General features: G+C 45.3%; 1 protein-coding gene across 1 annotated transcript in view; it reads right to left on the bottom strand.

Annotated features, from left to right (window-relative positions):
• The window catches only part of LOC132870701 (NACHT, LRR and PYD domains-containing protein 3-like), a 129,851-nt gene that overhangs the window by 16,209 nt on the left and 87,282 nt on the right, over nucleotides 1–26,360 (bottom strand). Inside the window, exons 14-19 of the mRNA XM_060904501.1 lie at nucleotides 16,720–16,893; nucleotides 9,685–9,858; nucleotides 4,622–4,816; nucleotides 3,985–4,158; nucleotides 3,346–3,519; nucleotides 238–411 (exon numbers count right to left, since the gene is read on the bottom strand). Coding sequence (XP_060760484.1) covers nucleotides 238–411; nucleotides 3,346–3,519; nucleotides 3,985–4,158; nucleotides 4,622–4,816; nucleotides 9,685–9,858; nucleotides 16,720–16,893 — 1,065 coding nt within the window. The remainder of the gene's footprint in view (nucleotides 1–237; nucleotides 412–3,345; nucleotides 3,520–3,984; nucleotides 4,159–4,621; nucleotides 4,817–9,684; nucleotides 9,859–16,719; nucleotides 16,894–26,360) is intronic.

Below are 26,360 nucleotides of genomic sequence, written 5' to 3'. Positions count from 1 at the left end.
TTCACAGTGATTTCAGACACATTGCAATCGGATCAAGTCCCGTTTTGTGCTGCAGCTTCTCACATACGTCCATCTGACCCAAAGACTCTGTGACAAATCATCAGTGTGCAGTGAAAAGAAACAATCTTCCTCCTCAGGACATTGATGATGAACCTAAAACCTCTGCTTCAGTCTCACTATTAGAGAATGTGTCTTACTGAGGAGCAGGTCATGTGACTCTCAGAGAGATGATCTTACCCCAGTGTCTCCAGTTTACAGTGAGGATTCTCCAGTCCAGCACAGAGACGCTTCACTCCTGAGTCTCCCAGATTATTTTTCGACAGATCCAGGTGTCTCAGGTGTGAGGGGTTTGATCTCAGAGCTGAACTCAGAGCAGCACAGCCTTCATCTGAGACACCACAACCCCACAACCTGCAGAGACACAATGACACACACTTCATCAACAGATTTTCATCTTGGTGTAATTCTTACTTTAAAGATGATGTGTGTAAAATTAATTTTATTATTCAGAATGTCATGAGGATTTAATATCACCTGTTTATTCTCATTAACAGTGTAATTAATAATGATAATACTGAGTGTTATATTGAGTTTCTCTCCTCTGTTGTGTGTGATATTAAAGCATTAGCAGCTGAAGCTGAACAGAGAACAGCAGAGAGACCATGAACTTTAATCAGAGAGAGAGAGAGAGAGAGAGAGAGAGAGAGAGAGACTGAATCTCAGATGGTTCTCTACTAGACTTATAGTGCACTACACAGGGGCAATAAATTTGTTTCTCCAGAGTCTACAGAGTGCATTTATAGAACACTATAGATTTATATTATTGTAGAATCAGAGAAGTAAACAATGATCATTCCATATAAATCCTACAAACATTCAGCCACTCATTCTTGAGACAGCGTGCGAACAAAAATTTCAGGAAAAATGGAAAGAAAACCCGAAAACATACCGGTTTCACCTCTCAGTGTTGGAGGAATAAAAACGCAAGTGTAATTTATGACGATGATCGTATATCTAATTAGTTTTTCATCCCTCAAAACAGAGGGAGCACATATAAACAGTGCTGTAATTTCAACACCAGTCACCCAATCTGGATGCAAGTTTCCTCAAAATAAAGCTGAAGGTCTGCACTTTGAGCTCATCTTCATTATTTAATTTCATCAACAATAAACTGTGGAGGACAACAACAACAGTTAAAACAAACAAACAAACAAACAAACAAAAAAACCCCACAACAATTATCTATATCCACGTCAGGGCTGGATTTTGGGGGGTCCTGGGATGAAGTTGGAAAAAAAAACAACAACTTTGAAACTACATTCCACACTATCCCTAAAAATTTCATGCAACCAGAAAGAAAAGTTAAAAATAATAATTAATTGATCTTTGTAGTTTTTCTGTTGCACTTGTTTTTACTGTAAAATTCGAGCAATGCTGCCTGTTAAAAGCCTCGATATCTCAGAAACTAATGCAGATACAAGTGTAAGGTCCTCTAAAATAACACTGTATTTTATACTCTATATTGGATTGCCCTATTTGCTGTGTAATTAACTCCATTTACCATAATGCCTTGTGGTTTGGAATATTTTCACTGTTCTGATGTGTTGTGACGTTCTGTGTATTCGGACCAATCAGACTTATTTGCTCGTTGTAGTTTTATTTGAATTTTGATGTCAGCCAATGGTAATTGGTATATGTTTAATGCCCGCGAGTTCGCGGGCTTTTTGGGATGTTTCATCACTTCGCGAGGGAGAAGCTCACGGAGTTCCCGCCTGCAGCCGAGCAGAGAGAGATCGCGTTGTTTGTGAGCTCTATTTCAGCACTTATTTTGCAGAGAGTATTTTTATAGTTTGGTCTGCTTGTGGCCATAAACTCCGGTGTCACTCCAGCGAGTGATCTTGGTGTTTTTTTTTCCGCGGACACATCTGCCCTCCGTGCTGTGCCCACCGGAGCGCTTTCGTCAGTCTCGGGGACTCACTGTGTCGGGTCTGGGACCCAGCCAGCTACCGAGGGGTTTGGGGTGAGCAGCATCTTATTCGAGCGAGCTAACCCACAGCAATAGCTAGCCCTCTGCTCAGGAGCATCTGCTGCGTGACTGTACCGACATCTGTAACCTGATCCGTCTGGTTTGACCGGTGGATTGTGAGTAACGCGAACCCACACTTACACTGACACACACACACGAGTTCCTCTGGTCTCGCCTGGATAGCCAGCGTTTTAGAAGGGCATTGCAGCGGTTGCTGTTCTGCCTGCAGTTCAGAGAGCTGCCACCTGTGCACCAACGGGCCCCAACTGCGCGCGTTTTTTCTTTTCCACTTCTTTTCTTTTGATACTTTACCCAGTTTTATTTTCTTACTATGTACTGCTGGTATACACACTGTTGATGTGCTATCTGTAACATCTCTATTATGTAGGCTAATTGTTTCCGCTCTTCTTGTGCCGGTGTTACTATTTTCTTGGTGATTACATTGCATGCTTCTTTGGGAACCATTTATTGTCAAATACTATCTCCTATTATTATTATTGCTATTATTATTATTGCTTATTAATAAATATAATCATTATTATTATTTAATTATATCTTGGGTGTATTGGCTGCTCATTTGGTTCTTTATATTTGAACATTCTGACATGCACACTGCGGACTAGCTATTAGTTCTTTCACTCAAGCTACTGTTATTTTAAATTCTGAGGAAATACACCATACACTAGCTTCAAAGGTAAGTGTAGTATTTTCGCAGTGGAGGCACCGCGCTGTTAAATTTATCATTTATTAGATTCATGCTTATTATTCTCTCTCTACTCATACTTGATCCCTTATGGCATCAGGAATCTCAGCCAGCTCACCACTCCACCGCTGAGAACTTAGGACCCTGTTGCGCCATTATTTATTGGGATTTAGGGTAACTCTTTAGTAGCCTATAGCCTACTGTGCTGGGTGATCAGCACCTGTCAAAAAAAAAGGGGGTTACACAAGCCTGGAATTTTACACACTATTTATTGGGAATAGTGACTTTATTCAAAAAAGTATGAAGCAAATCTGAGACGGTCAGTTGGGAACTTTTTTTTTCATCTGGTGAAAATTCATTTTCATTAATTTCTAAAGTAAAGTAATACATTTCAGACACATTGCAGTCGGATCAAGTCCCGTTTTGCGCTGCAGCTTCTCACATACGTCCATCTGACCCAAAGACTCTGTGACAAATCATCAGTGTGCAGTGAAAAGAAACAATCTTCCTCCTCAGGACATTGATGATGAACCTAAAACCTCTGCTTCAGTCTCACTATTAGAGAATGTGTCTTACTGAGGAGCAGGTCATGTGACTCTCAGAGAGATGATCTTACCCCAGTGTCTCCAGTTTACAGTGAGGATTCTCCAGTACAGCACAGAGACGCTTCACTCCTGAGTCTCCCAGATTATTATCAGACAGATCCAGTTGTCTCAGGTGTGAGGGGTTTGATCTCAGAGCTGAACTCAGAGCAGCACAGCCTTCATCTGAGACACCACAACCCCACAACCTGCAGAGACACAATGACACACACTTCATCAACAGATTTTCATCTTGGTGTAATAGTGGTTGTGAAGATGATGTCTCTCATGTTGGACTGTCTCTATTCTCTTCACCAATCACAAGCTATTATTAATAATGACTCAAACATTCCCACTGTTACTGACATTAAGTTTACTCGAGGTGCAAATGATTCAGCAAAAAGTCAATAATTTAAAGGTTGAAGTGAAGAGTCAGGTTTTGGAGAATTTATCTCTGCTTGACTGGATTTTTAATGACCACATATTTAATTGTAAAGACATTTTAATTATTTCTTTAACGTAAAAGTGACTCTGAGGAGAAATGATCACTTCATGATTAATATATTTGTTCTGCATGTTTTACTTTTACAGAAAATTTTAATTGATAAACACTGTATACAACTATTAACTGCTGCTTTAGTGAGTTATTGTGACTCTCAGAGAGATTATCTTACACCAGTTTCTCCAGTTTACAGTGAGGATTCTCCAGTACAGCACAGAGACGCTTCACTCCTGAGTCTCCCAGATTATTATTCATCAGATTCAGTTGTCTCAGGTGTGAGGGGTTTGATCTCAGAGCTGAACTCAGAGCAGCACAGCCTTCATCTGAGACACCACAACCCCACAACCTGCAGAGACACAATGACACACACTTCATCAACAGATTTTCATCTTGGTGTAATAGTGGTTGTGAAGATGATGTCTCTCATGTTGGACTGTCTCTATTCTCTTCACCAATCACAAGCTATTATTAATAATGACTCAAACATTCCCACTGTTACTGACATTAAGTTTATTCGAGGTGCAAATGATTCAGCAAAAAGTCAATAATTTAAAGGTTGAAGTGAAGAGTCAGGTTTTGTAGAATTTATCTCTGCTTGACTGGATTTTTAATGATCACATATTTAATTGTAAAGACAATTATTTCTTTAAAGTAAAAGTGATTCTGAGGAGAAATGATCACTTCATGACAAATGTATTTGTTCTGCATGTTTTACTTTTACAGAAAATTTTAATTGATAAACGACACTGTATACAACTATTAACTGCTGCTTTAGTGAGTTATTGTGACTCTCAGAGAGATGATCTTACTTCAGTGTCTCCACTTTACAGTGAGGATTCTCCAGTACAGCACAGAGACGCTTCACTCCTGAGTCTTCTAGTTTATTCCCAGACAGATCCAGTGTCTTCACAGTCAGATGCAGTTCTCTCAGACTGGAGGTTTCTGAGTTGAGCACTGAGACCAGAGCTTTAGCGCTTCTCCATTTAATTGTATCACAACTGATCCTGAAGGAAATAAAATAATACATAATAAACTCACACAAATGATCAAACAGGTCCTCAAATCTTTCACTGCACCATTTCATTTTCATAAATGACAAAAGTACAAACTGCGAGTCGACAATACACTGAAATGCTGTAACAGTAATTCACAGTTCGAGCTGTTCGGATTTGAGTTTTCTGCTGCACACGTCATCACTGACACATGGGATAAACACGCAACATCAAATCTGATCACCAAATCGGGAAATAAGAGTCTGATCTCAAATATTTATAAGAGGAGAAAGGAAAAGAGTTTCAAAAGTCAGGTTTTGATGAAGCAGAGTTCGAGGCAGAGTCATATTTATCTGAACAGATCAGACATTTGATTTGTTCTCCAATTAGTGAGCGACTGAAATGATCACAGCCCAGTGCTGAAGGAGTTTTATGGAGATACTCATGATGAGCTACGTACTTGGCTAACAGTGTGTGTGTGTGTGTGTGTGTGTGTGTTCGTTCCCAGGTGCTCCTTATTTGTTCCTGGTGCCAGTGAGTTACAGACTGGACATGTTCTTCCCCTTACACTCTGTGTGTTGTCTCTCCCTGTCTGACCTGAAATCAATAAATCACAGAGCTACAGCAGGGAAAAGAACAAAAGCTGTGAAGGTCAAAAAAGCTAAAATTTATAAAAGATATCAGGATATTAGGAGAACAAAAGAATAATTAGCATGTAATAAATGTATATTATGGTGTAATAAAAGTAAATAAGGATGGTGTTTCTAATGAGTTCTCTGTGAAAGTCTGTTTTTCCACTTGAATAAAACCTTTTATCAGGTCATAATAACAGTAAAGATTTTAATTATAATTCTGTATTACTGCAAACTGCACACGGTTCTATAGGCCCAGTGTCTGCGTCATTACATTTCAGTAATAACACAAATTTAACGTGAAGAAAAAGACTTTCAAACTAAACACAGTGAAGGTTTTGCACAGAAAAAAAAATCTGCATGTTTATTGGACACTGGAGCCTGTAATAGAGGTGTAATTTGTAAATATTGTAAATAAACTATAAGTAAAAGTTGTGTTTGATTATTTGCATTGATTTTTGGAAATGTGTTGTTTGTAAGTCGAGTTAGTTGGCTGTCGCTTCCATCTTCAGCTCACAGCTTCGATACTTCTTGGGACAAAATGACATCATTCGACACAAACATTTTTCTCCTTCAATGACATCAACTGGTTTCCACATGTTTAATCGCTGCCCTTCAGTATTATTCAATTCTACATGCAACTGTTATCCCCTCATTTATCTACTGATCTATTTGTATTAACACACTCTGGATCACCTGAAACTCAAAACATCCCAAAACAGGGGTGGACAGGAACGAAGTACTGAACTGGTGTTCTGAACTTAAGGACATTTTTCATATCTATACTTTACTTGAGCGTTCATCTTTTGGAAACTTAAGACTTTTACTCCACTACAATCAAAGGACAAATATTGGACTCTTGACTCCAGGACATTTCTCTGAAGGTTCCTGTTACTCGTTACTCTGAAACACAGCTTTCATATCAGCAGATTAATTTTCATTTCTTTTCTAAAATGCGAGGCCATACGCTGTGTTTGTGACAGGAGAAAACCAAATCACAGTAAACTCCGCCTACGATCAAGTTCAAAGTGCTTGCTGCATTTGCTGAACAGTTCAGTGTGAACTTGGTGGTGGTGGTGATGGTAATGATGACTACAGCAGATAAAAATGATGGTTCCTCACCAGAGCACCCAGGGCCAGATCTGAAGTCCATGTTTGAGATTTTTGAAATAAAGAAAGATTTGTATTGTTTTAAATGTTTGCTCTCTTTACCGCACAAACATCACTGTTACACAAATTTCCCGTCCAACCTGAGAAAGCATGGTGAGGGATATAAACATTAGTTGGCAGGGTGGGGTGTTAAAAAACAAAAACAGCAACAATGCTGTACTTTTGTAATTCAACCGTGTTTCTATCAGCATTTCTACAGGCTTTGTATCATATTCTACACACTTTTTATTCTACACGTTCTACAACACTGCATTCAGTAGGTTGTTTCCGAGTCATGAGATTCTGTCAATGCATCGAGGCAACAATACAACAACATCTTGACATTAAAAAGGAAACAAGAAAAACATCAAATCATTAAAAAGTACTTTTGAAGACTTAAACTGCACATGAAAATTTTTTTTGAAGTATTTCATGAAACATACTGTTGAAACACACAACTGCCAAGTTTGAGACAACAGGAATGAAAACTGACGTTTTTATGAGGCAAAGAAGTTTCGTGGGTTTACTAAAAAATTGTCAGTTCAGAACTCACAGCCAAGACACATCATACAACATCGCCATGACGTCACGGTCGTTGCAAACTTACCATCACATATCGCATTCCACTACAGCAGACAGGAAACCCAAACAAACAGGAGGCTGATATTGTGTCACTGACGCACCAAATAATGTTAGTTTTATGAACACGACCTTTACCCCGGGTATAAGGACGCATCAGATCCCATCCGATCCGGCTCAGAGAAGAAACTGGGTCAAATTTGTGCAACCGTATTGCCTGGACTTTCACGAACCTCTGAGCAAATACACTGCGCTCTGCTCAGCACATTTCAAAGACAGCTGTTATGAAAGAAGGTATTCGATTCCAACCAGAGACTCCGTCATGATAAAAACCACCAGAAATCATCAGTGAAAGCCAAAAACCACAAGTTTAGACACCAAAATGTTATATTTTATGTCAACAGCGAGTGAACAATCTGCGTCGCATGATTTATTGTTCGTTTCATGGCCCTCCGTCACAAATAAGACTTTTCTTGTAGAGATGGAATAATGAATAAACCTTCAGGCTAAAGGTAAAAAGAAAACCAAAGGTGAAGTTTCATGAAGGAAGAAGAAGAAACGTACCGTAAAATACCAAATAATAGCCGAGTTCCAATTAACCGCCGAGTTCCCTTTAACGGCCGGGTGTACGCGTGTGTTGTGACAAATAAAGGCCGGTTCCGAATACTCGCCGGGGTCTAAAAAAAAAAAAAAAGCGTCCGAACGTTCTATCTAGAACCTTGAGGCCCAGCACTTTTCTGGTTTTCTGGTGTTTAAACGATTTTGCATTGCATAGTTTTCTACCGAAACAATATGAATGAATGAATGAATGAATGAATGAAATTGTTTCTATAATACTGTTTACAACATTTTGTTACGTGATAATAAACATGCCATTTCAATGTTATAATCTTGGTCTACCGTAATATTTCTTGAGGAATGCAACTCCGTAACTTTTGACAGATGTCTTAGCCACCCCTTTGGGGTATTCACCCAACGAAAGCCAGCGTGTGTGGTGACATTGAGGACTGCGGGTTTCCAAGGTTGGACTGCTGCTTCTGTTAAACGACCTAAATTGCCGAATGCATGCGTCAAAGCACACACTGAGTTTTATTAAAGACCTTATACCATTTCACTTGCCCTTACCCATTCGGATCTGGAAGACGCTTTACAAAAAAGGTGAGAGCGTTCTAACATGCATTTCAGTCTGCTCGCGGCCAATCTAATCCAAGGGGCCTTTTCAACAAGTAATCTGTCGTGCAAGTTGGGCAGAAGCACGCGTCAGGCAGGCAACATGTAGGCCTACAAGTCAGTAACCTATTCAACTAACTTTCATCCGAACTTTAAGTTTTCTACGGGGTCGAGCCACCGTACCAACTCACTCGGGGAATAGGCTCATATCCGCCAAATAGGGAGACGTCTTGGAGAGAAACGTGAGAATGCAAGATGACAGTATGTAGCCACTGCAGGTCACTTATTTTTCAGCATAAGAAAAAACCCTTTGGTTTGACACTTCGCACCCTAATTATGTTGCTTCAACGTCGCGCCCTCCATGCAATTTCAGATTGACAGACATCGCGAAGCGCAAAGGGTGGAGGCTGCATGGGTGAGGGTGATAGCAAGTGACCATAACTTTGCAGAGTAATTAAATCACAGTGCTGCGCACAGACAATGGTGTGGTTTCTTGATTATTTTGTAAAGCATGCGCTTAACTAGTCATTAACAGGAAAAGGTGTGTGATTTATCCTTTATCCACCCCGACTGTGCCATGCGAAGATGCATTCTGCGTCTTCAAAATTCCCTGAAGTCGGCACCGTGCTATCTGTAATCTAACTCTAAACAAACTGTAAGTTATACTGGTTAAAAGTAGGCCTATCTGAGAATGATTTTTTTCCCCGTTTTGAGGTAGATTTTGGGGAAGGTATTTGTGAAGAAGGAATTAATCGCCTGTTCCAAATAGCCGCCTAGTCTCTAATACGCGCCGGGTCTCTTACGTGATTGAGACAAATAATCGCCCGGGCTATTATTTGGTATTTTACGGTATTTCATGTTGTATTTCATGCTGTGATGCCAGTGGTATTGCTCTTTATCATATCACAGCACTGATGTCTACATAGAGATCAATCTGTCACAGTCACACAAACAGCTCTGCAGACGACACACAATTTATGGTTTTGCTTTTCCTTTCTTTCAAGAAATCATTTTACACAAATAACGGAGTTTAAAACTTCAATTTTTTGAAGAGGGCAGTTAGTTTGTGTCTCAGGTGCAGTTTGTGTGATTAGTTACAGTGTTGTAGTAAATTTCACAGTGATTTCAGACACATTGCAGTCGGATCAAGACCCGTTTTGTGCTGCAGCTTCTCACATACGTCCATCTGACCCAAAGACTCTGTGACAAATCATCAGTGTGCAGTGAAAAGAAACAATCTTCCTCCTCAGGACATTGATGATGAACCTAAAACCTCTGCTTCAGTCTCACTATTAGAGAATGTGTCTTACTGAGGAGCAGGTCATGTGACTCTCAGAGAGATGATCTTACCCCAGTGTCTCCAGTTTACAGTGAGGATTCTCCAGTACAGCACAGAGACGCTTCACTCCTGAGTCTCCCAGATTATTAAAGGACAGATTCAGGTCTCTCAGGTGTGAGGGGTTTGATCTCAAAGCTGAACTCAGAGCAGCACAGCCTTCATCTGAGACACCACAACCACACAACCTGCAGAGACACAATGACACACACTTCATCAACAGATTTTCATCTTGGTGTAATAGTGGTTGTGAAGATGATGTCTCTCATGTTGGACTGTCTCTATTCTCTTCACCAATCACAAGCTATTATTAATAATGACTCAAACATTACCACTGTTACTGACATTAAGTTTACTCGAGGTGCAAATGATTCAGCAAAAAGTCAATAATTTAAAGGTTTAAGTGAAGAGTCAGGTTTTGTAGAATTTATCTCTGCTTGTCTGGATTTTTAATGATCACATATTTAATTGTAAAGACACTTAATGATTTCTTTAAAGTAAAAGTGATTCTGAGGAGAAATGATCACTTCATGAGTAATATATTTGTTCTGCATGTTTTACATCCATCCATCATCTGTAGTCGCTTATCCTGTACAGGGTCACATGGAAGCTGGATCCTATCCCAGCTGACTATGGGCGAAAGGCGGGGTTCACCCTGGACAATTCACCAGGTCATCACAGGGCTGACACATAGACACAAACAACCATTCACACTCACATTCACACCTACGGTCAATTTAGAGTCACCAATTATCCAAACCTGCATGTCTTTGGACTGTGGGGGAAACCAGAACACCTGGAGGAAACCCACGCAGCCACGGGGAGAACATGCAAACTCCACAAAGAAAGGCCCTCGTCAGCCGCTGCGTTAAAACCCAGAACTTTCTTGCTGTGAGGCGACAGTGCTAAACACTACACCACCGTGCAACCCACGTTCTATTTCGTTTCTACTGACTGCCAGAGGCGGTGCTTTCAGCACATGGATATCCATCACACGAACGTGCAGGTCGAGTAATAGTAACAACAAAGTCACGTGTGACCTGGGTGACGTCACCCCGTGACCCTGGCATAAAAGACCGGTAAACCCAGGAAGTGACCTCTTACATCTTCTCGCGTTTGCAGGTTGCGAGTTGGATTGAAATTTGGACAAAGCGCTGTGGTAGTTTCGTTACCCGTAGGGTTGGGGCTGTGCTTATGCATCCTCCAAGAAACTGCGCTAAGTCCACCAACTCTTTTCTTCTTGTCGTTATATTCGTATTGATTTATTACTCCGTAAGCTGAGCGCCCTCGCTCGGTGGAGTTAGCTGATTAGCCCTCCGGGGCGGTGTCCTCACCGCTGGAGGCCGGCTTGTTTTCGTTCAGGTAAGCAGTTTTCATTCATTTAAATTAAAGCGGCGTTTCTCTCGCCGCTGTTTATCAGTTCTGTGGCGCTCGGCGCCTATCCTTGTTAATATTATTAACCACCTTGTTTTGTGTAGCCTTGCCTCCGGCCTGTTCACAGGCCGGCTGTCTTGTGTGTTGTATTCGTATTGTTTGTTACTCCGTTAAGCTGAGCGCTCTCGCTCGGTGGAGTTAGCTGACTAGCCCTCCGGGGCGGTGTCCTCACCGCTGGAGGCCGGCTTGTTTTCGTTCAGGTAAGCGGTTTTCATTCATTTAAATTAAAGAGGTGTTTCTCGCCGCTGTTTATCAGTTCTGTGGCGCACGGCGCCTATCCTTGTTAATATTATTAACCACCTTGTTTTGTGTAGCCTTGCCTCCGGCCTGCTCACAGGCCGGCTGTCTTGTGTGTTGTATTCGTATTGTTTGTTACTCCGTTAAGCTGAGCGCTCTCGCTCGGTGGAGTTAGCTGACTAGCCTTCACCGCTGGAGGCCGGCTTGCTTTCATTCAGGTAAGCGGTTTTCATTTATTTAAATTAAAGCGGTGTTTCTCGCCGCTGTTTATCAGTTCTGTGGCGCTCGGCGCCTATCCTTGTTAATATTATCGACCGCCTTGTTTTGTGTAGCCTTGCCTCCAGCCTGCTCACGGGCCGGCTGTCTTGTGTGTTGTATTCGTATTGTTTATTACTCCGTTAAGCTGAGCGCTCTCGCTCGGTGGAGTTAGCTGACTAGCCCTCCGGGGCGGTGTCCTCACCGCTGGAGGCCGGCTTGTTGTCGCTCAGGTAAGCGGTTTTCATTCATTTAAATTAAAGCGGTGTTTCTCGCCGCTGTTTATCAGTTCTGCGGCGCACGGCGCCTATCCTTGTTAATATTCCCGACCACGGGTGTGTTCGCCCGGTCGTTTTTCATTACCACCTGATTGTTTATTTTGGGCTACTTACTTGGGGTGTTCTCGCCCTATTTTTTAAGTTCCCTTCTGCCAGCCAGGTGTCACGGACCTATTCCCTCGCTGCGCCAACTGCCGGGCCCCCCTCGAACTGGAGGACGGCCACCGTGAGTGCCCCTCGTGCCTGAGTATTGATCACCTGCGGCAGGGGCTGACGGACATGGCCTGCGCAGACTGCATGTTGGAGAGCTTTGACTGCAGTGGGTCTGACGGTCACGACTCCACCTCTCCGGCCGGTTCCCAGGCCACCAGCCATGGCACTGTGGCAGCGTCGGAAGGCGGATGCTCATCCGTCCAGCCAACACTGAGGGCTGCATTGGGCCGTCTGGGGTTGGACACGCCCCCGGTGGCCCAGCATCAGAGCGCTTTCTTCAGAGGTCCCGCATAGCCTTCCTCGTTGTCCGTTCTGCCCTCGGCCCCATACATCGAGGAGTTACAGAGGTGTTGGGCGGACCCTAGACCCCTTTCCCACCTCCCTAGTGACTGCAGGGCCCTGGCGGCAATGCAGGACACCCCTACCTACGGCCTCCAGCAGATGCCCAACATTGAGAAGCGGCTTTCATTCATTTAAATTAAAGCGGTGTTTCTCGCCGCTGTTTATCAGTTCTGTGGCGCACGGCGCCTATCCTTGTTAATATTCCCGACCACGGGTGTGTTCGCCCGGTCGTTTTTCATTACCGCCTGATTGTTTATTTTGGGCTACTTACTTGGGGCGTTCTCGCCCTATTTTTTAAGTTCCCTTCTGCCAGCCAGGTGTCATGGACCCCCAGACGCTGGAGGGGACGAGCGCGGCATCACGGGAGCTGTGTGACGCGGCTCCAGGCCTTTGCCTACTCGTCGCGGGAACTGGGCCGGCTGATGTCGTATCTCACCCTCGCCCGCCGGCAGATATGGCTGGCACAGTCCCCTCTGGCCGAGCCCGACCAGCGTGTGCTGCGCTTTCTCCCTGTTGTCCCCGGGGAGCTGTTTGGCGAGGCCGCTCAGCAGGCCCTGGACCGGAGTGCCCGGGTCGTCCAGGCACAACAGCAGTTCGCTGGCCTCCGCCAGGTCCACCACCATGGCAATGCTGCCCAGTCCTTCAGGGAGGCCCACACCGACTCTGTCTCGGCCACGCACCCGCCAGGAGACCAGACGGGTTGATGACTTTCGTCGCCCCACCACCTCCCGGACCCGCGGTGCTGCCCCCTACACCCAGTCCGCCCCTCGTCGCCCCCATGGTGACCGACGGGGGCGCTCTGGACGGCGCGGACATCAGCGCGCCGGCGGTCGGCCGCTTTTCCAGCAAACAGCTCCAAAGCTGGAGAGCGTTGACCCCAGACCCCTGGGTGCTGGTGACCCTCACCGAGGGTTACCGCATCCAGTTCTGCTGCCGACCGCCGCGTTTTCAGGGGGTCAAACACCACCATGAGCCATCCGGGGAAGTCCCTCGTCCTCCGGCAGGAAATCGCCACCCTCCTGGAGAAAAGAGCAATCTCTCCCGTCGACAGGCAGAGACAGCAAGGTGGGTTCTACTCCAGGTATTTTCTGGTTCCGAAGAAGGACAGCGGTATCCGCCCGATCCTCGACCTGAGGTCCCTCAACTCCCACTTGAAGACCATGAGATTCTGCATGCTGCATACAGTGGGTGTCTTGCACCACATCCAGGCAGGCGACTGGGTTGTCACTATCGACCTGAAAGACGCCTACTTCCATGTTCCCATTGCGCCACACCACAGGCAGTTCCTGCGGTTTGCCTTCGAGGGCCAGGCTCGAGTTCGATGTTCTGCCCTTTGGGATATCGCTGGCACCCCGTGTGTTCACCAGGTGTGTGGCAGCGGCATTGGCACCACTTCAGGCAAGGGGTTTGCGTGTCCCGCCTTACCTGGACGACTGGCTCGTCTGTTCACGGTCAGCAGCTCAGGCCCGCACTGACATCGCGACTGTGCTCTCGCATTTCGCAGAGCTGGGGCTCAGGGTGAATTACAAGAAGAGCTCGTCTGTTCACGGTCAGCAGCTCAGGCCCGCACTGACATCGCGACTGTGCTCTTGCATGTCGCAGAGCTGGGGCTCAGGGTGAATTACAAGAAGAGCTCGCTGGTGCCCAGCCAGGAGACGACTTTCTTGGGCATGCACCTGGATTCGAGGTCGTTGATGGTAACCCCCTCCCAGACCAGGATCCACAACATCCGCCTACTGCTTGGCCGCTTCGGACGGGGCAGGTCACTCGCCCTGAAGACCTTTCAGCGCCTGCTGGGCATGCTTACGGCAGCCTCCTCTCTGGTCCCGCTGGGACTCCTGGACTTACGCCGCCTCAGAGGTGGCTCAACGGTCTCCACCTCCACCCGGTGCTGCACGGGCACAGGCTTGTGAAGGCGACGGATACTTTTTTCAGGCTCCTCCATCCATGGAGGAGGAGGGCTTACCTTCTGCGGGGTGTTCCGCCAGCGGCTATCCCCTCCCGGAGGGAGGTCATCACCACGGATGCTTCCCTGGGAGGCTGGGGTGCAGTCTGGCAATGCCGGACCGCCAGAGGCTACTGGAGTCCAGGGCAGCGACAGCAGCACATCAACGTGCTGGAACTGCAGGCTGTGTTCCTCGGCCTACAGCACTTCCTCCCAGGCCTGGCCGGCAGACACGTTCTGGTGCGGACGGACAACGCTATGGCAGTGTACTACATCAACCACCAGGGAGGCACCAAGTCCCTCCAGTGCTTGGAAGTGGCCGGCCAACTTCTGCGGTGGGCCCATCGACATCTCTTGAGCCTGCGTGCCATGTACTTGCCAGGCACTGCCAACAGGGCAGCGGATCTGCTGTCCCGCCAGGACCCTGATCCCGGGGAATGGAGACTCAACCCGGCGGTGGTTCTCGCCATCTGGGAACGTTTTGGCAGGGCAGAGGTGGACCTCTTTGCCTGCCAGGAGTCGACACACTGCCCTCTGTGGTTCAGCCTCCACGGCCCCAGTCCCCTGGGCCAGGATGCGCTGGCGCATGCTTGGCCGAGGCAACTGCTGTATGCCTCCCCCCCTCTGCCACTGATCGTGCCAACCCTACACAGGGTTGCGATGGACCACCACGGGCTGCTGCTTGTCGCCCCCGGTGGCCGGGCCGAGTGTGGTTCCCAAGTTGCTGCAACTTCTGAAAGGCGACCCCTGGTGCCTGCCAGTGAGGACGAACCTGCTATCACAGCTGGGAGGGCAGATCTGGCACCCGGATCCAGCCCGTCTGCAGCTCTGGGTGTGGCCGCTGAAGGGCCGGACCCCCTGCTAGGTCCTTGTGAGCCGGCAGTGGTCAACACCATTGCAAGCTCTCGGGCACCCCCCACCAGTGCCCTCTACGCCAACAGATGGAGGCTTTTCTCCAACTGGTGCTTAACTCGGGGGGAGGAGCCTACATGCTGCCCCCTGCCGACCATTCTACTGTTCCGCCAGTCTCTGTTGATAAGGGTCTTACCCCTGCCACCATCAAGGTCTATGCAGCTGCCATCTCTGCTCAACATGCCGGAGTTGGGGGAAGGACTGTGGGGTCCCACCCCTTGGTGGCACGTTTCTTGAAGGGTGCTCTCCGGTTGAGACCCCCCCGACGGAGCCGGGTACCCACATGGGACCTTCACTGGTGCTGCAGGCTCTCTGCGACGCACCGTTCTGAGCCCCTGCTCACGGCAGACATTTCATGGCTCTCCCTGAAGACTGCTTTTCTTCTGGCCATTACATCAACGAGGCGCGTCGGGGAACTACACGCGCTGTCAGTCAGTGGGGAGTGCCTGCAGTGGCACTCCGGCGACAGTGGGGTCACCCTGTGGCCTAACCCCTCTTTCCTCCCGAAGACCCTCTCTGCTACCTTCGTCAACCAGCCCCTTAGCCTTGCGGCGTTCGAGGCGGGCCATGGTGAGAGGTTGGAACTTTTGTGCCCAGTTCGTGCCCTCAGGGTGTACGTGCCCCGTACAGAGGGCTTCCGTAGGAGCGACGCCCTGTTCCTGTGCCACACAGGGCCAAGGAAGGGCCTGGCGCTCTCTAAGCAGAGGCTATCCAAGTGGATAGTCGAGGCCATATTACATGCCTACAGGCACAGTGGCTCCCCGATTCCTCCGGCTGTCAGGGCGCACTCTGCACCGGGCGTGGTGGCCTCATGGGCATCACTGAAGGGCGTGCCCCTTTCAGACATATGCAGCGCAGCCTCCTGGGCTTCCAGCTGCACCTTCACCAGGTTTTACCGTCTTAATGTCGTCCCACATAATCCTGTGGCGACGGCTGTCATTCCAGGCCCATCGCAGCAGCACTGAGTACGGGTAGGCACTCCTCATGACCTGGTTGGTATTAGTCATCCATGTGCTGAAAGCACCGCCTCTGGCGGTCAGTAGAAACGAAATAGAACGAGGGTTATGTATATAACCGCGGTTCTATGAGTTTCGGATGACCGCCAGAGCTTGGCAGTCACTCGGAGTGTACACGAGAAGATTTGCCAAGAGGTCACTTCCTGGGTTTACCGGTCTTTTATGCCGGGGTCACGGGGTGACGTCACCCAGGTCACACGTGACTTTGTTGTTACTATTACTCGACCTGCACGTTCGTGTGATGGATATCCATGTGCTGAAAGCACCGCCTCTGGCGGTCATCCGAAACTCATAGAACCGCGGTTATATACATAACCCTCGTTTTACTTTTACAGAAAAATTTAATTGATAACACTGTATACAACTATTAACTGCTGCTTTAGTGAGTTATTGTGACTCTCAGAGAGATGATCTTACCTCAGTGTCTCCAGTTTACAGTGAGGATTCTCCAGTACAGCACAGAGACGCTTCACTCCTGAGTCTCCCAGATTATTATAGGACAGATTCAGTTGTCTCAGGTGTGAGGGGTTTGATCTCAGAGCTGAACTCAGAGCAGCACAGCCTTCATCTGAGACACCACAACCCCACAAACTGCAGAGACACAATGACACACACTTCATCAACAGATTTTCATCTTGGTTTAATTCTTACTTTAAAGATGAGTGTAAAGTTAATTTTATTGTTCAGAATGTCATGAGGATTTAATATCACCTGTTTATTCTCATTAACAGTGTAATTAATAATGATAATACTGAGTGTTATATTGAGTTTCTCTCCTCTGTTGTGTGTGATATTAAACCATCAGCAGCTGAAGCTGAACAGAGAACAGCAGAGAGACCATGAACTTTAATCAGAGAGAGTGAGACTGAATCTCAGATGGTTCTCTACTAGACTTATAGTGCACTACACAGGGGCAATAAACTTGTTTCTCCAAAGTCTACAGAGTGCATTTATAGAACACTATAGATTTATATTATTGTAGAATCAGAGAAGTAAAAAAAAAGAATTATTAATTACTTTTCATCCCTCAAAAAAGAGGGACCACATATAAACAGTGCTGTAATTTCAACACCAGTCACCCAATCTGGTTGCAAGTTTCCTCAAAATAAAGCTGAAGTTCTGCACTTTGAGCTCATCTTCATTATTTAATTTAATCAACAATATACTGTGGAGGACAACAATAACAGTTTAAAAAAAAACCCCACAATAATTATCTATATCCACGTCAGGGCTGGATTTAGGGGGGTCCTGGGATCTCATCTCATCTCATTATCTCTAGCCGCTTTATCCTGTCCAACAGGGTCGCAGGCAAGCTGGAGCCTATCCCAGCTGACTACGGGTGAAAGGCGGGGTACACCGTGGACAAGTCACCAGGTCATCACAGGGCTGACACATAGACACAGACAACCATTCACACTCACACCTACGATCAATTTAGAGTCACCAGTTAACCTAACCTGCATGTCTTTGGACTGTGGGGGAAACCGGAGCACCCGGAGGAAACCCACGCAGACATGGGGAGAACATGCAAACTCCGCACAGAAAGGCCCTCACCGGCCACGGGGCTTGAATCCGGACCTTCTTGCTGTGAGGCGACAGCGCTAACCACTACACCACCGTGCCGCCCGGGTCCGGGGATGAAGTTGAAAAAAAACAAAAAACAAACAAAAAAAACTTTGAAGCTCGACATTCCACACTATCCCTAAAAATTTCATGCAACCAGAAAGAAAAGTTAAAAATAATAATGTGTAACCGGGTCAAGATATTGGCATGTTTCTATACATACAGTGGGGCAAAAAAGTATTTAGTCAGCCACCAATTGTGCAAGTTCTCCCACTTAAAAAGATGAGAGAGGCCTGTAATTTTCATCATAGGTACACTTCAACTATGAGAGACAGAATGGGGGGAAAGAATCCAGGAAATCACATTGTAGGGTTTTTAATGAATTAATTGGTAAATTCCTCGGTAAAATAAGTATTTGGTCACAAGAGTCAGGTTTTGTAGAATTTATCTCTGCTTGACTGGATTTTTATTGATCACATATTTAACTGTCAAGACACTTAATTATTTCTTTAAAGTAAAAGTGATTCTGAGGAGAAATGATCACTTCATGACTAATATATTTGCTACTGCATGTTTTACTTTTACAGAAAATTTAAATTAATAAACAACACTGTATACAACTACTAACTGCTGCTTTAGTGAGTTATTGTGACTCTCAGAGAGATGATCTTACACCAGTGTCTCCACTTTACAGTGAGGATTCTCCAGTAGAGCACAGAGACGCTTCACTCCTGAGTCTTCTAGTTTATTCCCAGTCAGATCCAGTGTCTTCACAGTCAGATGCAGTTCTCTCAGACTGGAGGTTTCTGAGTTGAGCACTGAGACCAGAGCTTCAGCACTTCTCCATTTAATTGTATCACAACTGATCCTGAAGGAAATAAAATAATACATAATAAACTCACACAAATGATCAAACAGGTCCTCAAATCTTTCACTGCACCATTTCATTTCCATAAATGACAAAAGTACAAACTCCGAGTCAGTCAACAATACACTGAAATGCTGTAACAGTAATTCACAGTTTGAGCTGTTCGGATTTGAGTTTTCTGCTGCGCACGTCATCACTGACACATGGGATACGAGTACATACATGTTTTACATCCATTCATTATCTGTAGCTGCTTATCCTGTACAGCAGGGGTCACCAAACTTTTTTCTCTGGGGGCCACAGTGTCGTTCCTGAATGTGACGGGGGCCGGGGTCGGGTCAGCTAAATAACAGAATTGTATGACCCAGACAAATATGACCACCAGCAGGCCTCATTGTGTAGTAGAGATTACTAGCCTGGCACAGCCATCCCCACTACTATATCCACACTACTATATCAACACTTGATTCCTGGCACATATTTGTTTATCTTTACTAGTGGTTTGCAAAAGTAGTAATCGAGTCTTCACGCTTTGTTTTAATTTGAAATACCACAGATATTCCATTTATTTATTTTCTAATAAAAATAACATCAAAGCTGTCAAGGTAAGAAACATCTGCCTAATTGAGGTGATTGACACTGGCAAAAGTGAGTGGAAAATTATAAACTGTAGGTAGGCCTGTTGATATTATTAATAATATTATTAATAATTGTGTGCAGCACTTAATAAAGGTCAAATAAACAGGCCTATAAAATAAATACATTTGAAAAAAAAAAAACAGTGAAATTATAATAATATATGAGCAATAGATCACAGCAGTTGTGCTGTGTCCTGCACGTCATTGCTCTCATCCATGGCCAAAGCAAAAAACTCGAATTCTGACGCTTTCTCCTTCAGCTGGTCAGACACGTTGTCCCCAAAATCTTCGGTTCGCTTGGTCATAGTAGGTGCGGAGAGACTCACCGCGTTGAGCGCATCCTTCTTGTCGGGACACACCTCCTTGGCCACAGCAAGCATTCAAGATTCAAGATTTTATTTGTCATATACACAATAATAGACACAGCGGTTTATTATTGGGTAATTAAATTCTTATTTTGCAACTGGCTGACCAAACGACGTTCACCAAAATAAAAGAGAAATATATATATAATATGAAATATAAAAATATAAAGTGCATATGGAATGCAAAATATAAAGGTAGAGTGAAAAATGAAGATAACATTTAAAAAAAAAAAAAGGAGAGGCAAACAAACAATGTGCAAACATAGAGGTAGATATGCTGTGCAATGTCTTGTGCAAAATTGCTAATATAATCCGTGGCTCAAAGCCTGATGGAAATAGAGGTAGATGGTGATTATAATCCGTGGTTCAAAAGCCTGATGGCCTGGGGGTAAAAACTGTTTGTCAGTCTTGTAGTCCTTGCTTTCACACTCCTGTAGCGTCTGCCAGATGGTAGGAGCGTGAATAGTCTGTGTTGTGGGTGTGTTTGGTCCCTGATGATGCTCTGTGCCCTTTTTGTGACCCGGGTGTTGTAAATGTCCTGTAGTGGGGGGAGGACAGCTCCACAGATGAACTGTGCCATTTTAATGACACGCTGGAGAGCCTTTCTGTCCTGAGTTGTGCAGTTCCCGTACCACACAGTGATGGAATTTGTCAGGAGGCTCTCCACTGTGCACTTGTAGAAGTTGCTGAGGAGTTTGGTGGACAGTCCAAATTTCCTCAGCTTCCTCAGGAAGAAGAGTCTCTGTTGAGCCTTCTTGATGGTCTGCTGTGTGTTGTGTGACCAGGTGAGATCCTTACTGATGTGAGTTCCAAGGAATTTAAATGTTTTCACCCTCTCCACCTGTGTCCCGTTGATGTGCAGCGAGGCGTGCTGGTCTCTCCTCCTCTTCCTCGGGTCAATAAATCATCTCCTTGGTCTTCTCAGCATTCAAGGAGAGGTTATTTTCCTGGCACCAGGAGACCAGCTGAGCCACCTCCTCCCTGTAGGCGCTCTCATCTCCGCCGGTGATCAGCCCAATGACAGTGGTGTCGTCAGCGAACTTAATGATGGAAGTGTTGCTCTGGGTGGGGGTGCAGTCGTAGGTGAAGAGGGTGTACAGGAGTGGACTGAGCACACAGCCTTGGGAGGTCCCTGTGCTCACTGTCTTGGTGCTGGATGTTCTTGTACCGACTCTGACAGCCTGGGGTCTGTTTGTGAGAAAGTCCAGAACCCAGCAGCAGAGGGAGGATGTCAGTCCAAGGATGGAGAGCTTCTCAGTTAGTCTGCTGGGGATGACGGTGTTGAAGGCTGAACTGTAGTCCACAAACAGCATTCGAAAATAGGTGTCCCTGTGTTCCAGGTGTGACAAGGCTGTGTGGATGGCTGCATTGACGGCATCATCAGTTGAACGGTTCTGACGATATGCGAATTGAAGGGGGTCTATTGTGTCTGGTATGTCCTTTTTGATGTATGACATGACTATCCTCTCAAAACACTTCATTACAACTGAAGTGAGTGCAACTGGTCGATAGTCATTCAGGCATGTTATATTGTTTTTCTTTGGGAGGGGCACTATGGTGGTGGTCTTGAAGCATGTGGGCACAGAAGACATGGAGAGGGACAGGTTGAAAATGTCTGTGAAGACCTCTGCTAACTGTGTGAAGCAGGCCCTCAAAGCACGGCCGGGGATGTTGTCAGGGCCGGCTGCCTTTCGGGGGTTAGTCCTCCTGAAGACCTTGCACACCTCGGTGATGGTCACAATAGGTGAAGAGCTCTGTGCTGCCTCTGTTGGTAGAATCCCTCTGTGTTGGTTGGTGTTGAGGGTGTCGAAGCGAGCATAGAACTCGTTCAGCTCATCTGGTGATGTGTTGTGGTTGGCTGTGACCCTGCTGTTCTTCTGCTGGAAACTGGTGATGTGTTGCAGGCCCTGCCACATGCATCTGGAGTCTGAGGTGTTGTAATAACCTTCCAGCTTCAGTCTGTACTGCCTCTTGACTTCCCTGATGGATCTGCATAGGTCATATCTGGCCTTTTTATATTCATCTGCGTCGCCAGAGGCAAAAGTGGTGGAGCGTGCATGTAGCATGGAGCGTACTTCACTGTTAATCCAAGGTTTTTGGTTAGGATATATTTTGCAGCGCTTGGTGGGGACAATGTCATTAATACATGTACTGATGTAGCTGGTGACCACAGATGCATATTCCTCTAAATCCACAGAACAGTCTTCTCTCAAAGCAGCAGTCTTAAACACATCCCAGTTTGTAGAACTGAAGCAGTCCTGGAGCACCAGATCAGTCTCTTCATTCCACACTTTAACAGTTTTACTCACTGGGGGGGCTTGTTTGAGAAGGGCCTTGTAAGCTGGGTAGAGGAACACAGAGATGTGGTCAGACTGTCCAAAGTGGGGGCGGGGCACAGCCTTGTAGCCATTTCTCACGTTGCTGTAGACATGGTCCAGGATGTTACTGTCCCTTGTCGGAAAGCTCACATGTTGATGGTACTTTGGTCGCACAGTCCTGAGGCTGCAATGATTAAAATCCCCGGCCACGATGAACACAGCATCTGGGTGTGTGGTCCCGCATTTGCCGATGATGTCGTGTAGTAGTCCTAGCGCTGTAGTGCGGTCGGCCCACGGCGGGATGTAAACAGCCAGCATAAACACAGCACTGAACTCCCTCGGTAGATACTGTAAAAGGGACTGCACTTCACCATCAGCACTTCAATGTCCGCACAACAGTGTTTTTCAACCACCTGTACGTCTGTACACCATCTGTTGTTAACATAAACACACACACCGCCACCTTTGTTTTTACCGGAACCAGATGTGCAGCGGTGCATGGAGTGGGTCTGTAGTTCAATGGCCGGGTCTGGCAGGCTTGCAGTAGTCCAGGTTTCCGTAAAAATCAGGGCACAACACTCTCTGATCTCACGTTGAGATGTTATCCTGGTTCTCAGCTCATCCATCTTGTTCTCGAGCGAGCGAACGTTAGCTAGCAGAAGGCTAGGTAGCGGTGGTCTTATAGCTCTAGCCTAGCATGTAGCCCGCATCTCTTACCGCGCCTCCGTTTTGGGTGCGTGGATCGTCGGCCGTTTCGCCTACTCGAGTCTGGTGATGATGCGGCCTGCCGGATGGTGTCGGTGTAGCTTCGGTCGCTGTCAGTGATGAGAAGAAAGCTACAGTCCAGAAGGATTGGACTGGGCCCGTGGTGAATTTTACCAATGTCCAGAAGTGTGTCTTTGCTATAGGTGATCCTAGTGTACAAGCACTGAGCATTTGTCACAATCAAAATTACTAAAATAAACAATAAATACAATCGGTGTCGGGAGTGCGTCGCAAAAACGTTCGCCACAGGGGGCGCCATGATGGAATATGCCTACTAAAGCATGCATACTATAACAAAGTCCCAATCAGTAAATGGCTTTCCATGGGTAGCTCGTAGGTGAGCTACCTTATAGCTAGCTCGGACAGCAGCCTGGTTGATCTGGGTTTGGCGAAGGAATACATTCTGTTGTGCAGCCAGTCCGCATTTCATCCTCCGAATCCTGTCTTCTCTTGTTTGCCCGCGCAAACTAGCATACTCTTTGTGGCGGGTTTCGAAATGACGACGCAGATTATGTTCTTTGAAAACCGACACACTTTCTTAACATACAAGAGAAACTGCACGGTCCTTACACTGAACGAAAAAATAATTGGTGGTCCACTGTTCTTTAAAAACTCTGCACCCTCTGTCAGCTTTTCGCTGACCGCTAGCTATTTTGCTGTCCTGAACACTGACAGTTCTCTGCGAGTGCACTGCCTGTCACTGCTTGATCGCGAGCATATGACGAAAATTCGGAAAATATGAATAGTTAATTTTATAACTAAATATCAATTTTAATTGATAAAATCAACAAAATACAAGATGCAGACATGTTATTATTTGCCAAACAGCAATTTAAAAAAATAGGCCATGACCACTTTTGGGGATTGCCTCATAGGGCCGGTTCAAGTGGTGGGGGGCAGAGGGGCTGGGGGGCCGGTCAAAGGGGGGTGGCGGGTCGGAGTCGGCCCGCGGGCCATAGTTTGATGACCCCTGCTGTACAGGGTCACACACAAGCTGGATCCTATCCCAGTTGACTATGGGCGAGAGGCGGGGTTCACCCTGGACAATTCACCAGGTCACCACAGGACTGACAGACACAAACAACCATTCACACTCACATTCACACCTACGGTCAATTTAGAACCACCAATTATCCAAACCTGCATGTCTTTGGACTGTGGGGGAAACCGGAGCACCTGGAGGAAACCCACACAGACACGGGGAGAACATGCAAACTCCGCACAGAAAGGCCCTCGCCGGCCACGGGGCTCGAACCCGGACCTTCTTGCTGTGAGGCGACAGCGCTAACCACTACACCACCGTCCCGCCCGCATGTTTTACTTTTACAGAAAAATTTAATTGATAAACAACACTGTATACAACTATTAACTGCTGCTTTAGTGAGTTATTGTGACTCTCAGAGAGATGATCTTACTCCAGTGTCTCCAGTTTACAGTGAGGATTCTCCAGTACAGCACAGAGACGCTTCACTCCTGAGTCTCCCAGATTATTATAGGACAGATTCAGGTCTCTCAGGTGTGAGGGGTTTGATCTCAGAGCTGAACTCAGAGCAGCACAGCCTTCATCTGAGAAACCGCAACCAGACAACCTGCAGAGACACAATGACACACACTTCATCAACAGATTTTCATCTTGGTGTAATTCTTACTTTAAAGATGAGTGTAAAATTAATTTTATTATTCAGAATGTCACAAGGATTTAATATCACCTGTTTATTCTCATTAACAGTGTAATTAATAATGATAATACTGAGTGTTATATTGAGTTTCTCTCCTCTGTTGTGTGTGATATTAAACCATCAGCAGCTGAAGCTGAACAGAGAACAGCAGACAGAAGAAAAGCTGTGAAGGTCAACGGAACAAAAATTTTAATTTATAAATGATGTCAGGAAATTAAAACAAAAGAATAATTATCATGTAATAAAATCATATTATGATGTAATAAAAGTAAATAAGAATGGTGTTTCTAATCAGTTCTCTGTAAAAGTCTGTTTTCACCACTTGAATAAAACCTTTTATCAGGTCATAACAGGCCTCAACATTTACTCTTGTCACCTTTTTCCCTGCAGAGCAAATGCCCTCAAATTTTTGCCCCCTTTGAATTTTCTTTTGCCCTCAAATTTTGCGGTATTTCGGCAAAAGTTTTCAAGTACACAGTTTAAGGCAACACTGATATGTTTTCGAGGGGTATAATTGAGTTATTTAGACAAAAAAGTACATAAATTATTTTTAAAAACATTTATTTCTGCAACAGAGCAACAAGACAAGTCCTGAAAACATTGAAACATAAATCATATATGTAAGACTTACACATGGTACGAGTACATAATACTTCTTTTTATATCGAGTTTCGGATACAAAACGCACTTTGTCTTGCCTCACAATGACCATCAATATTGCAAAAATGAATTATAAAACTAAAAACATTATAAAACAGGAGTGTGTACTGCAGTACTGTCTTATCATTCAGTCTGCCGTTGCATTCAGGAGGAAATTAAACAACCTGTCCTCCTCATCTACATCAGCTTCCTGTGCAGCCTCTGCAAATTGTGGGCACCGTTCACGCCGTCCCTCCGTCCACCATAGGTGGCCTGCCCTCTCAGCAATAAACGCATCAAGATCCAGGCCCTGTAGAGCAGGGGTTCTCAACCTTTTCTGCTTTAAGGCCCACCTATTCATACTTGTACCGAGTCGGGGCCCATTAAAAAAGATACCCAATTATTTTGGCTCATCTATTCTATTAGAATCTAATAATCTACTGTAAAGTGTATTCATGGGATGCGACATCACTCCCTGTTACAGATGGGAATTTAAATAAATGCAATAAAAACTAATTTTTAGATTGTAGGTATTGTATTTAAAGCTGTACGGATGCAGGTCATTCTCAGTCAGAAGGGGTTAATGATCCAAAAGTGGAGTCTGATCCATTCGCACAAGAACTTATTGCCATGTTTGTGTTCAGCAAACAAGCAGGTTATTAAAACCAAGAAGTCCACTCAAAAGAAGTGGATATAGAAAACACTCCGAAGGATTTTTCATATGAAGGAAAAATTTACCACCTAAATTTGACATTAGTAGAATAAACTGTGATTATATTGTAGCCGTAACTAAATACAAAAACAATAATTATGCATACTATTAATTCACTTAATGTGAAGATAATCAACAGATTTTCAGCTTTTTTTTTAAGGATTGTGTCTATTTTAGTTTTTTATATTTGTAATTATTTGTATCTGTACAAATTGCTCTGCTGATCAACTTATTGTGTTTAAATAAAGTTATTCATTCATTATGAGGTGGAAAATTATCCTTCTGTTGAGTTCCCTGACGTCTCAAACTACCTGGTGCTGCAGACATCGTTCTACACGGAGACACAGATTAAAACCTGGGAGAACATGGAGGAGAACAACTTTTTATGTGTCTGGGTTAAAGATCTGGGGATCAGGACACTACAAGATAAATCCTCTATCCTTGTTGCCTGGGTAAGGAGGAGTTTCTGGGTTTTTTGGTTCGCATCTTTGCGATGGTTGCTAAGACGCTA

This window comes from Neoarius graeffei, chromosome 22 (assembly GCF_027579695.1).
Source record: "Neoarius graeffei isolate fNeoGra1 chromosome 22, fNeoGra1.pri, whole genome shotgun sequence".
Taxonomy (NCBI): Eukaryota; Metazoa; Chordata; class Actinopteri; order Siluriformes; family Ariidae; genus Neoarius; species Neoarius graeffei.
This window is presented reverse-complemented; position numbering and strand designations above follow the sequence as displayed.